Below are 13,922 nucleotides of genomic sequence, written 5' to 3'. Positions count from 1 at the left end.
GCATGGAATAACATGCAGAGAGTACAGCAGCCAATCCATAATCTCTGAAATAGTAATATCCAAAATAGTCTGTGATGTGCAAAAAGCTTCAGCACTTAAAACCAAGCTTACATTTGGTGGTCCTGCTCTGCATGTCACACAGACTTTTTTTTCTAGTTTCTTCCAATCGCTCTGGTTAAAAATACAAACAACACATTCACTAGTATCGCTAGGAAACTCTGGGGGACAATGTTCTCCAATAACCCATGGAGATTTACTGTTTGATCATCAACTTGGACAGTATTCCGTTTGGACTCCTTTTTTAAATTACATAAAACGAGAAAGAAAAAAAAATCCAGTGGCCACGAACAACACCTCTGGCTCAATCAGTGGCAGTGGCTCAGCAAACTGCATTTTTCTTTTAACTTTCAATTCTCCTAAGCATCCGTGCTTCACAGCCCCTAGGGCTATTGCCTTTCTCAATCTGTCCCTGGAGAGGCAGGAGTTATGGTCCCTGTCGATTGAGGAGAAAGGGATGTTATTCCCCTGTCACCTCCTGGTCGTGCCGCCATCCTCCCAGCCCTGATCTACAGCCTAACCACACCGCCTCCCCTTACCGCCTTCCTCTCTCCTTTTTCCCCACTTTTTCTGTCGTAAGCTGCGGGTATGTCATTGCCATGGACTGTTGAGATGTGGATGATGGAAAATTGTTCTTGCAAAGGGGTTGGAGGTGCTGGTTGTGGTTTTTCTGTCATGATTGTTAAATAAAATTAAATTTGCTTATTCAAATGGACAACGGATTCTAAGGGATATTTAAATAAATGTATTTCATTAACCATTCCCTGTGACAGACTGGCGACCTGTCCAGGGTGTACCCCGCCTCTCACCTGGAACGTTAGCTGGAGATATGCACCAGCACCTCCCGACCCCACTAGGGACAAGGGTGTAAGAAAATGTATGGATGGATGGATTTTATTAACCAAATACTGCACATCCATTCATTTACAAAAAGAAATGTACCGTCTGTTAAGGAGATGGGGGACACAGAGTGGGCTGAGGGAGAGGGGATATGAGACCGGGTGGCCCAGGGGAGGTGACCTATCCCAGGGCACATGCAGGTCCTTGAATGACACCCTTGATAGTGGAGCACTGACAGGGTTAAACATGAAAGGCAGTTATCTGAAGATTACATGTGCTGGCCGTTAACTCATGTCACAGGGGTCTAGGTAGATGTGATTTTCTTTTTTTTTTCTTTTTTTTGGCTGACTTCTCCTGGAAAAAAAAAAAATCTCTTTATATATACAGTATATATACAGTATGTGTGGGTGTGTGTGGGTGTGTGTGTGTGTAAAAAAAAGATATTAGAACTGGTTCAAAACATTTAGATTGAAACTGAAGCCATGAAAAAGATTATCAAAGACTAAAAACTACAGTAATAAAGGTAACAGAAAGTTAATATAGAACAATTTCTCAAACAGGCAAGAAAAAAAAATCAAAGCAACAGTCTAGATATGTGTTTCATGAGGGAATGTTATAACATGATATAAAACTATAAAAAATAGTTTTTAAAGAGGAGGTATACTACCCCCTCTTTAAACAACCCTTGTTCTTAGTTCACTTTGCAAATTGCATGCATACAGAGTTAATGTGGTTTCACAGAAACCTCACATTGGGAAACTTTCTTTTCTTTGTTCTCAAACTGAAATAGGATTTATCAAAACTTAAGAAGCTGCAAATCACTTAAACAACCAGAACCAGCACAGACATTAGTACACCTGACACATGCACAGCAGACAACGTCCAGACCTCGAAGTGTTTGGACCTATTTCCATACTGCCCAATGCTCATCTTTTCTTTTCCCCTTTTACTATTATGCAACTTAGGCAAATCTTGAGTTTGTGAGGGTCTTTCTGGGTGAAAGAATAAATAAATAAGCAGATAAACAGATGAATAACCCAGAGAGATGGGAGCGCATGTGGCTTGGCCATCCATCATATATCCTATTACCCTCCACTCAGCAGCTCCTGCAGTATATATAATGTAGTCAACCTCCATAAGCAGATACAAATTCAACTGTTTTCCTCCTCAATTTGTTATTACTGACAACAGCATGGACTGTGCCTTGTTGTTTCTCTGAATTATGAATAGATTCCCCTCACCAGACTTTCACTCGTGCATGATAGTGTGGTGTTTTATGCAGAACAGCTGTGGAAAACAAATGTGTAAAGCCTAGCGCAACTTGTAGCAGTTGGACAAATATGCATAAACAGCTACGTTTAAAGGCACCAAATGGACTCAATTTTTCAACTCTGGATGGGTTATATTGGGGTGATAAATATAAAATACCAAGCCACAATACAAGTGCAGGGAATGTAGCTGTTTAAGTGTTTCAAATGATCTAAGAATTGATTCAAGACATTTTACAGTAAACAACGATACAGTAGACATGTAAATCAAAATCTCAATTCTTGCCACAAGTTCCTTTTCCAAATTTAGTCTTGGAACAACAAATACTATGAGTATTATTCACCAGTTCTGTGACATGATTTGATTGGGTGGGTAAAACAAAGAATGGGAGGAAGAACTATCAAAAAAGGTATAAAGTAAATAAGAAATGAACAAATCAGATGTAATATTGAGATTGACAGAAACCAAGCTGTGAGTGGTAGGGGAATGTAAATATATGGCAAACTGATAGCACATTTCACCCACCACTTGTTTGTTTGGCTATTTACACTGTGAGGCTACAATCAGGTTCTTCAAAGCTTCAGCCCACATGACAAGAGCCTATTTCAGGGCCGCACGTCCCCCAGATAGCTGAGCCAAATCTCATTCCACACACACACAAACCCAAAGTCATATGTATTTAGTTGTCCATCATTTCAAAATGTAAAAAGGATGCTGAGGGGAATTAAGTTTAATTCATGTACAGAGGAAAAAGGAATAAGAGAGAATAGGAGGATAAATTGTAAGGAAGTGATTTTTTTGGGACTTGGCTGAACTCTCAAACCCTGTTTGGTTAGAGCAGATGTGGAATTAGTACACATCAGTTTGCATCAGTGAGACATTAAACACAAGCTGCTTCTTAGATGCCAAATACCTCTCTGTCATACAGACACAAACATGTGCATGCCTCACTTCTAGTGTCTATGGCTCTGCTAGAGTAATTATCAGGATGATGTCAGTTCCCAGAGGATCAAATTCTTCTACTTTCTTTTTTAACCGTGGTAGTGCTGAGATACCTGTGGAGTGTGAAAAAATATTTTAACTAGGGAAAACAGTCAGGTTTTCTTTTCATTTAAAAAAACAACAAGCCAACAGTAGTTGAAAGGCAGAAGAAGACTGTCACTCTTGTTTCAGATTGTCAAACATGTTAAAATCCAACAAATAAATATAAAACACAGTTTTCTATCATTTATTCATTTATTAAGGGGAAATGAGAGGAAAAGCAAAAAGGCTCTTTACAAAATAAGTTGTTCCCCCCCTAAAGTTAATAACCGGTTGCGACACAATTTGCGATGTTTGCAATAACTGACAATCAGTTTATATTTATGGTGCAATTTTGTCCCAAGTTTCTTAGCAGAATAGTTTTAATACAACTATAAAGTTGAGTTTCTTCAAGCTGCCACAAGGTTTTCTGAAAATTATGTTAATTGATGCCTAGAAAGCATCAGATCTTATAAAAAAAAAAGTGATTTCAGAAAAGTGTGTTCTTACTGCTCAATGTATTTATGGAATAATTTTGAAAGGAATTGTCAGGGGTTAAGGTAAGATCCTGTTAGATAAAGACATTCTTCAGAAAGAATGAGGGAATTGTGATTTAACACAGAATTTATCTAATTTTTCCTGGATCAAAAAGGCCATTAGGAAGCAGTGCAAACCTTATGAAGCCCAATGAATGATAAAAAAGGCCTAATTTGGACCTATGAGATTGAACTAATACCTGTAATAACAACTTTTAGGAAATGAACTGAAAACCTACAAGAAAAGAAGGACAGAAGAAAGGCTATATTTTAGATATCAAGACATTTAATGCCTATGTGCATCACTTTAATGTCCTCCTGTTTTGAAAAAATATGTGTACACTAAAAATAAATCTTATTGTTAAATATTTGCAGTTATGTTCTGATTTTGCAGCAGTCCACCTATAGCCCCCAAAGTGCATGACCAACTACGGCACATTTGCAAAAGCAGTAGGTGATCTGATAGCAAGTATTAAGATGAAATCACATTGAGCATGTCTTTCCACAAGAAAAGTTTTTCGACTGGGATCCTGTTTCATGTCAGTGAAATAAGCTAAATATGGATGACAACCTGTAGTGTGTGAGAGGAAAATAAGTTGGCATCAACCCCAGTATGATGTGAGCAGAGATCTGTGTATAATTTGCTGAAGATGCATTTGATAGACCACCAAACTGTTTTCTATCTACAAGGCCCCAAATTGCAAGAAATGCTAAGGAACACGTGCGGAATGGAAGAAGGGGAAAGGTGTCAAATGTCAGAATCAAACTGGAATTCGCTTCCTACAAAGAGGGTTTGGTTAGCTTTAAACAAACGTTTTCTAACAAATACTTTGTGGACAACATGAAACTGTACATCATGCTTCCTTAATTAGAAACACCCCGGAAATATGTGAGAAAGCAAAACAATTGTCAAAAATATCAATGTATACACAATAACGATAATTTCATGCATTTGCACATTTGGTAATTTTATTTCTCCAGTATAAGTACAAGTAATAGGCTGTGGGATTTACAAAACTTGTGGTGGTACATGCTTTAACAATTGATGACTTAAAGAAATTTTCTAAAATCTTAAATAATATATAATTAAAATGACCATTCTTTATTTAATTAATTTATTCTTCACACAAAATTCATTAATCCATTTATCTTGGTTTTTCAGATTTAAAAAAAATTGTAATGCAATAGAAGAGTACAAAGGGATAAAATGGTTCATTTATGGGTTCAAAAACAAGTAAAAGCTTTGAGTTGACCCAGAGATGGCATGTATCTCTATCAAAGAGTATGTCAAGATGTCAGCTAAGACCAGACAATATCTTAAAGTTATGATATCTATAAATGCAATATGTGTATATTTTTAAGTTAATTATGAATATAGACCATAGTCCATTCAAGCACATTTCCAAGCACAAGAGACAAGAGAGGGATACTCTTTGACCTGTGGATTTAGAATAAGGTGAACATGAAAGGAAACCAAACAAAGTAAAAAATTACATGAGGCTACACAAATGGCCTCGCATGTTATTGCAGCTCAAAAGGGCTTGCTACCTTCAACTCTGTCATTCTTTGGGACCCTCCTCATCAGAAATGCAACACTCATTTACACAGACAAACACCCACACATCGCTTTCAGTCCAAAATCCCCCATACTTCACCTCCCACTCCTTTTTATGCACTTGTCCTTCTCCTGTACTCACAGCAAACATGTGCTACGTTTGGTTATAATTCCCACCAACACACACCCTGAATATAACCCATCATCTGCTGTGAAAAACTTTGGCATCCAATTTGAGTACACAGAAAGATAAGAGAAGAATCTTCTGTGCAAGCCACATCCAGTTGAAACCAGATATTTGTCTTTACTGCATTAAAGGACAAACTTTTTTCCTTTCTTTAAATTCAGGAGTTTACAGTCTCTGTCTTAGTACCTAGTAGCATTCCCTTTGAAACTGCATGGTGTGGGTCAAACACTGTGGTGCTCACAGACTTATGAAAAGCACATTTTGGGAAATCAAAATCTGTTGAGGAAATCGTTTTATATTGTATCTTATGTGATGGTGTTATATTTTGTCCTTTACCGTATGTTATTGTCTACCTGGTTGTTGGTTGCCTACTTGATGATGGGAGTACAGGAGCTGGTCTGTGGAAAAGAATGCACTCTTTGGGACAATAAAATCTAAAGTCTATCCCTCATAATGTTTAACTCTGCCCACAAATTTTCCATGGGATATAGGACAGGACTTTATGAGTGTCACTCCAAAACATTGACCTTGTTGTACATTGTTAGCCCTTTCATCTTAATCTGGCAGAATGTTTATATATTCACTGTGCTTTTGAAAGACTCTTGTTTGCCCAAACTTTAACTTCCTGGCTGATGCTTCCAGACGTTACTTTAACACCTGCACATAATGTCCTTTCCTCATGTCTTTTTTGCTTTTAAGTGTGCAAGTCCCTAATGCAGAAAAACGTCAATATATCTACATGCTGCCTACTTTATACAGTTGGGATTGTAAGATGATGCTTGCAAACTTTCCTGTATTTTTGTATTGATTTTCCTTGTGGTCAAGAAAAAAAGGGTTTGTCTTATTTTATTTTTTACAGTATGTTAAATATCTGGTTTGCACTGTAAATATTATGTAATAAATGTTTGGCAAAAGATGATATTATGAAAATAAAAAATCACCCTTAGTTGAAACTTAGAACGTAAAAAAAAATATTTAATTATTATATCATTTCCTTGCATGGGTCATTTGGTGAATATCATATTTAATTAATCTGAATTGGAAAAAAAGTGTAAAAGCATAATAAAACTCTTACCTCTTCAAAACAATACAGCTATTACGTAAAAGATATATGACAAAAGCCGACAACTACACTAACTTGTGCAGTTAAAAATACACCAGAGTGCTTAGAAAGGATTTGACATGACATGATGATTAGTCGCAGGGTACTGACTGTGCAAATTTGTCTTCTGCATAATATAACTGCATGGCACTGAGTGAGCACTTCTACAGTCCCAGCACTTAATCACATAAAGCCGATTACATTTGCATGTTGCAGCGGCGAGGTAGAGACAAACCGGAGGAGCAGCAAATGGACTACATAATATCATCTGACAAGTGATTATTTCTCCATTTGTGTTCTATCAGAAACATTATGTTTGCTGCTCAGTTGGATGTGTCTGGTTGCGCTGATGATTCAGCATGTAAATGTGCCAGGGACTGATTTAATAACTTTGCTGTGAGTGAGTGAAAGAGAGTAATAATGTGGTGGAGCATGCAAATCACTCGCAAAGGAAATGTTGTAAATCAGACTGAGAGGTATTCGGAGGAGCAATAAGGGCCGACAACACACAGCCCATGCACTTTACAAATGTGAATTTTATTATACAAGTCATAAACTATTACCTACATAGTTTCCACAGATTTAAAGAGCCACTCTGCAAATTGATATTTAGTTGCAGTTTTCCACCATCAGATGGTGCAATAAAGTGTTGGTAAAACATTTTGAAAATATATCCACATAAATGCGGTAACATACATTTGAGTATAACATTTGAATATTATTGAAAAAGTTTATTGAATTTAAAACATAATCTTCATAGCAACTCATTACACACAATGTGTTTTAAGCTGCATTGTTTCTGCTCATTTTGCTGAATGCAGTGGCAGTGACAGCTGGTTACAAAGTAAATCTTGGCAAGCCTGATTTGGAAATGTGTAAATATTTCCAATTGCAGTTAGGCACACACTGTTAGGAAAAACTGACATTTATAATACATTTTTTAATAAGTTGATACATATATGATGATTATTTTGCATCAATTATGTAATTTTCAGATGTTTTTCTCCCTCCATAACTGAAAGGGCAGCACCCCACACACCCTTTGTATGTCCTACTATTGGAAAGTGGTCATAATATTATTCCTAAATGATGTATCACCACAACCTGTCTTAAAATTTTGATTTGGGATATTAATTATAATTTCTGATTGTCTTTAAAAACTGAGATGACAGCATAGTACGAAAATGAAAAGGAGTGTTTTAATAAAATGCAGACTAAAATCCTTTGTATTTCTGCTTTTAGTTTAAAGAGGAAACAAGAAAAAGAGAAATTATGTAATTCTGAATCTGCCTCATCAGCTCAAACCCCAAGTTACTAGTTTTAAGTTACAAAATGAAAGCAGGACTCGACCTCTCCCTCTTTTTGGCCCTCTTTGAAACTGGTACCCTCAATCTTTCCCACAGTGAAACAGGGTTCATCACTGGCAAGCGCAGCATGGGTCAGAGAGCTGAACCAGAGCCAGGAAGTCTGGTTAGTGTTAAAGTTGAATAGGGTACTTCTGATGTCTGATTTCACTCAACAGGCCAGCCGCTATTTTCTATTCCAGAATGCCTTGCTATGAAGTCTGGATGAAGTACCAGTGAAGGAACAGACATGGGGCATAACTTTATACTGTTGCTATCCAAAATCAGCCAACACCCTTAACCTGCAACACATTCTGGAGGCAGTTCTGCTAATTCGAAGAAATTGAAAAGGATGTGGCTGTAAGTCTATTACTACTTCTCATAGTGACTAAAAAAACTAAAATTATTCTATGAAGAGTCAATCTGAGGACATTGTTGCAACAGAAGAAGGTTGGTTGAAATTTAAGTCACCCATTGGGATGATAATCTCAAACAAACACAGATGTAAAACCATTTGAAATGCTGTGACAAGTTCTATGAAGAGAAAAAGAGAATGCTCAAAAACTTGTACCAGCTCTTTTTTAGTGTATTGTTGGGGGGGCAATACACAAAAAAATTATTTGAAAATTGGATGAGGTCAAACAAAGACCTGTACACTACAGAGGGGTGTACATGATTAAATCATATAGTATTTGTTTTTATTCATGCACTGTTTTTGTATTTTTGGTTTAATAAAATAAAGCACTCAGTATGATGTTATTCATCTGAAAGGGTTTCTCCATAATTTAACACTTAGACAAAAGTATAGTTGTCCAATTTACAGCCTTAAAATTCAGTTTCAAATGGAATTTATCATAAAGCACCAATACATTATATAATCATCTCAAGGCACTTTACAAAAAAAGGTCATGTTCAGATATTCCAGTTGATGAAAAGCTTTTTGTGTCTAAGGAGATGCAGCAAATTGCATGGCCACTGACCCACAGCAATCAAGTTTCCTTGACAACTGAGTTTGCCATTCAGCCTAATCTTTTCTAGCAAAACTTCTTCAGCAAAGTTGAAAATTATTTACACAAAGTTCAAAGATCAAGGTACACAAAACAGTTTTAAAACATTGACATTTATTCTAGAAGAACAGGATTCTGCATAGACCAGGTTGTTCGCCAAACTGTGGTCTAATGTGTGCATCTAATGTTTCTAATCACACACGTTAATAATTGTAATATTTTAAATCGCACTTTCATAATGGTTTTTACTTTTGTTTGTTAAAATGGTGGCAAAAGTCCTAAAAACTGTTGAAATAAAATATTCACCTTTGCTCTTCTCTTCCTCCATCCTATTGCAGGACGTGCTGTTGCACGGGTAGGTCTCTTCCTCCTGGCTAGGGGTTGATCCAAGCGGATAACTTACAGGACGGGAAGTGGTCAAAGAACTGGATGGTCGGGAGCTGGCACAGTTCTACAAAAAAAGACAAAGTTAAGTAATCTCATTTGATCAGATTCCTTAGCTGACAATAAGTTATCTAAACAAGGATTATGAACATTGTGATTTACTCGACTACTATTATTTTTTAAATGTCTGTTTGTGTTTTTCTTACTATAAAAAACAGGCCCAAGTTAACATACAAAATTCAATACAGTACCTTTGTTTGTGTCATTAGGAAGGTATTTTTTTCTTCATAGTCACTGACATTAAAAATAATTTTAAATACAATTGTTTGTCATGTTTTCTTTTCTTTTTTAAATTGTTACAACATGGAACAGGAGCAGTTTTTGTCTAAGATGGAATTGGACAGTGTCTTGTTTTGCACAAGCGTTGCCTTGTCCACGCCCACCCAAGATCTTCATTCACACACACACACCCACGCACCATCTCCAACATAGAGTTAGGTGCTACACAGGTTCAGATACTCTGATGTGCTTTCATTAAATGGGAAATTTTCAGGGTGTGCTATTCAGTTGTTTCCTATTGTAAATTTACAGCTTTATTGCATATGTCAAAAATGCAATCAAAAGAATACAGATAAATGCACAGATGCAAGTTGCAATAAACCTTTTCTAACCAAAATGCCAAACCACAATATTAACTTTGATTACATGAGTCCCACAACAATGTGTACCCAGTTTCAACTGTCTACCCATAAAAACATTTACCTGATTGATTCCAACTGATGTATCAAAGCTTGAGAGAAGATTTTAAAAAAAAATAAAAAAAACTAATCCCTTTCTCATTTATATCTATATTTCAAGGATGTCATGGGTGTGAAGTAGTGGGAAGGGGGATGGAGGGTGTTTTTTATTTGGACTTGGCAACTGACAGTTTTATTTCACAAAGCAATCCGGCTGTGTGTGTGTGGAAGGAGGAGGTCAGGGTAGGTCAAGAGGTATGTGGTATCAAATGGGCCGGTGACACTGCTAAAAGTGGCCATGTATGTGTGAGTACATTTATAACCATACACCATAGGGGTTAAAAAAATGGAGCATGAGTTGTACAGCAGAATATAGAACAACAATAAGGAAGAGGTCAAAAGAGGTTGACGGTAGTGTGGGATTTAAGAGGGGAGATTTTCTGATTGTGTTTGATGGAATTTATTTAAGATATTGTCAAGGCTACGCATGTCTCACTGCAGTAAAATAACACATTTGTAAGTTAAGAAATTGATCCTTCATTTAAATGACTGCAACTTTGTATATTTTCAAAATAGTAAAAAATGACTGACACATCTGTTTCACCTTTTCCAAGTAAATCCCAATTGAAACTTATCATCTTATCGTATCCTTTACGCAAAGGTAGAGTGACTTTATCTAGACTACACTCATTGTTAATGTTTAAGAAATAAAAGGGAGACTAAGAGTTCCATACAGTTTTTCTCAATTTAAGTCCTTAAAATGCTATTGATGTGAATTATCCCATTGGATAAAATCTTCACAGGCATATAATAAACCATATAAACCCCTTTATCTGTGACAAGAGCAATATGTCTCCAAATGACCCCATATGCTGTAACAGCATCAAAAATCCTCTTTGCGCCTCACCTCAAAGGCACAATACCCAATCCTATGTTTTACAACAAGAGGATATATAGGGGCATGTGCGGTCATCTAGAGCCAAATGTCTCCTATCTAACCACAGGACAGGGGGATACAGTATTTCGAGCAGGATTTATAGCACAAAACAGCATTAGCTAAAAACTATCAGGCAGCAGTGATGGCTTAAAAAAATGCATTCTGGTAGCGGAACCTGGCAAGATTGGAAAATTGCCACCACGGGAGGGGAGAGGACGCAGTAAAATTGACTCTAGATGGGGGTCCCTCACTGACAACAGGAGAAGCACATATATCAGACTGCACCTGGTGGCAAACCCCCCTCCACACTGACATATACACATGCACATTTTAGCTTATCTATTTGTTTATTTCCTCCCATCTTTACTTTGTCCATTTTTTGGCAAAGAAGAGTCAAAGGGAAGGTGTAACAGCATGGTCAGTGTCCTGTAAGTTGTCTTGTAAACTGAGAACTGTGGGTGCTTTATTTTGTATGGCACATTGCTGCCATCTACTGGATGTTTTGGGGAAGGGGAAATGCGTTACTTTTATGTGGCTTAGGGTTTTTGTTCGGCTAGCGGTGAAGCAGATGGACGGATGTGTCTGTTGTGGTGTCGCATTCTGTTCAGTTTCTTCGAGGCAATGTCTGTAAGTGACATCTTATAGTTCAGAATGAGCGTTTGTGTTAACGTGTAAGGCCGAGTGAGTTGTCTATTGAATTTATGTTGGTTCTGAAGATAAATGTCAGCGAGTCGATTGTTGCTACGTCATTGCTAGCAGGCCGTTAGGATATTTTAGGCCATTACGTAAGCGTTGTTTTGTACTTATGTAACTGTATGTGAAACATTTCTATTAGCTGTTTTGAGCTTATTCTGAGTTGTTTGTGTTTGCAGTTTCACTCCGTTCTACATGGAAAATAAAGAGGAGCTGACAAATCCTGACTCGTGTGAAAGGAGTTTGGCTGATGGTTAGCTTTGGTTCAAGACACCATAGCGAGACCATTACAGTGAAAAGACAGACGAATCAGCTGAAACTTAGTCTGGAATCAACATGGATGATCACGACAGTGCATCTCAGGTCAGCACAGGAAGCATACGCTCGTCTGCATCACAGATTAGCAGGGCTGCGTTAGCCCGTGCTAGAGCAGAAGCAGCACGTGCACGCGCATCATACGCTGAGCGAGAAGTACAACTTAAGCTGAACAAAGTCAAATTGGAAGCGGAATTGGAGTCCCTGAGTTTGCAGCGAGAGGCAGCAGCTGCTGATGCAGAAGCGGACATTCTGGAAGCAGCTGAGAGCAATAGTACTCACCTTTCTGTCATGCAAAGGAGTAATGCACCAATACATGGTGAATCAGCAGAACACACATTGGAATATATTGAAGGACAAGCAAAGCATCAAGTCGACCTACAAAGTAAAGATGCCTTAAGCAACGCGCCGCATCCAAAGGATGATTTTCCAAAAGAGAAAGTACCAAGCATTAACGTCACATATGAGCCAGTCAGAGGAAGTCATATGTTTCAGAACGCTTACAGTGAAACGCCTTCAAAGGCTTACATGCAGCTACCCACACCCAGTCATTACCCTCCAGTCACATTAGATGATTGTGGTAGGGCATCATTGAAGCATCCTAGCTGCCCTAATCCAGCAGCTCGGCCCTATACGTCACCGAATGTTACCAGCCTACATCCCCAAAGTCACAGAGACTCAATGTTCGACATTGCCAAGTTTTTAGCACGGCGGGATTTGGTGAGCACAGGCCTCAGCAAGTTCAATGACCAACCAGAAAGCTTCAGAGCATGGAGGTCTGCATTTGTTAACGCAACCCAAGAGCTAGAGCTGTCAGCAAGCGAAGAGCTGGATCTTCTCACAAAATGGCTTGGAAGGGAGTCAGCGGAACATGTGAAGAGGATGCGCCTTATGCACATTAGTAACCCCGAAGCAGCTCTCAAGAAAGCCTGGGACAGGTTGTATGAGTGTTACGCTGCACCAGAAGTGATTGAAAGTTCATTATTTACACGGCTTGATGCATTTCCCAGAGTTGCCAGCAGGGACTACAACAAACTAAGAGAGCTAGGAGATCTTTTGATGGAACTCCAGGCAGCAAAAGAAGATGGATATCTTCCTGGATTAGATTGCTTGGATACAGCTCGAGGAATCAGTCCAGTCTTAGAAAAGCTTCCCCATAATCTACAAGAGAAGTGGATAACAGAGGGTTCAAGATTTAAGAGAGAGCATTATGGTCGTTTCCCACCATTTTACTATTTTGCTTCATTTGTGTGTAATGAAGCCCGTACCAGAAATGATCCTAGTTTCGCTGTTCTCAGCAGTTCTCAACCTACAGTAAAAGCTAAGTCATTTGGGCAACACACAGCTGCAAAGTTTCCTGTAACCGTGCAAAAAACAGACTTAGAAGAGGGAAATGGCTCTGCCGTTCCTACCATGCTGAGGCAAACTGACCCAAGCAAGCATTGTCCAATCCACAAAAAACCCCACCCTCTGAAAAAATGCAAAGTTTTCAGAGCTAAAACGTTGGAAGAAAGGAAAGAATTTTTAAAAGACTGTGGGATTTGTTACAAATGCTGTGCATCCTGTTCTCATATTGCAAGAGACTGCAAAGTCCCTACTAAATGCAGCGAATGTAACAGTGAACACCACATCTCAGCAATGCACCCCGGTCCACTTTCACATGAATTAAAGACTACTTTAGCATCAGAGGTCAGCAAAGTCGAAGAAGATCATTCTAACAAGATCGCTGTTAGTAGTCACTGCACAGAGGTTTGTGGTGAAAGACACGCACCTGTGTCCTGTGCCAAAATATGCCTCACCAGAGTGTTTCTTCAGGACCAAAGAGATAAGGCCATCAGGGTGTATGCAGTAATTGACGACCAAAGCAACTGCTCACTTGCTAGGTCAGAACTGTTCGAGATGTTCAATATCCAGAGTCAGGTTTTTCCTTACTCACTGAA

At 38.3% G+C, this 13,922-nt stretch overlaps 1 protein-coding gene across 1 annotated transcript in view; it reads right to left on the bottom strand.

Annotated features, from left to right (window-relative positions):
* The window catches only part of LOC116725853 (adhesion G-protein coupled receptor D2), an 89,211-nt gene that overhangs the window by 23,725 nt on the left and 51,564 nt on the right, over positions 1–13,922 (bottom strand). The window contains exon 23 of the mRNA XM_032572231.1: positions 9,223–9,367. Within this exon, the coding sequence (XP_032428122.1) occupies positions 9,223–9,367 (145 nt within the window). The remainder of the gene's footprint in view (positions 1–9,222; positions 9,368–13,922) is intronic.

The sequence above is a fragment of the Xiphophorus hellerii genome, chromosome 9 (genome assembly GCF_003331165.1).
Source record: "Xiphophorus hellerii strain 12219 chromosome 9, Xiphophorus_hellerii-4.1, whole genome shotgun sequence".
Classification (NCBI taxonomy): Eukaryota; Metazoa; Chordata; class Actinopteri; order Cyprinodontiformes; family Poeciliidae; genus Xiphophorus; species Xiphophorus hellerii.
Note: the sequence above shows the minus strand (reverse complement) of the source record. Positions and strands in the feature narration are given on the sequence as shown.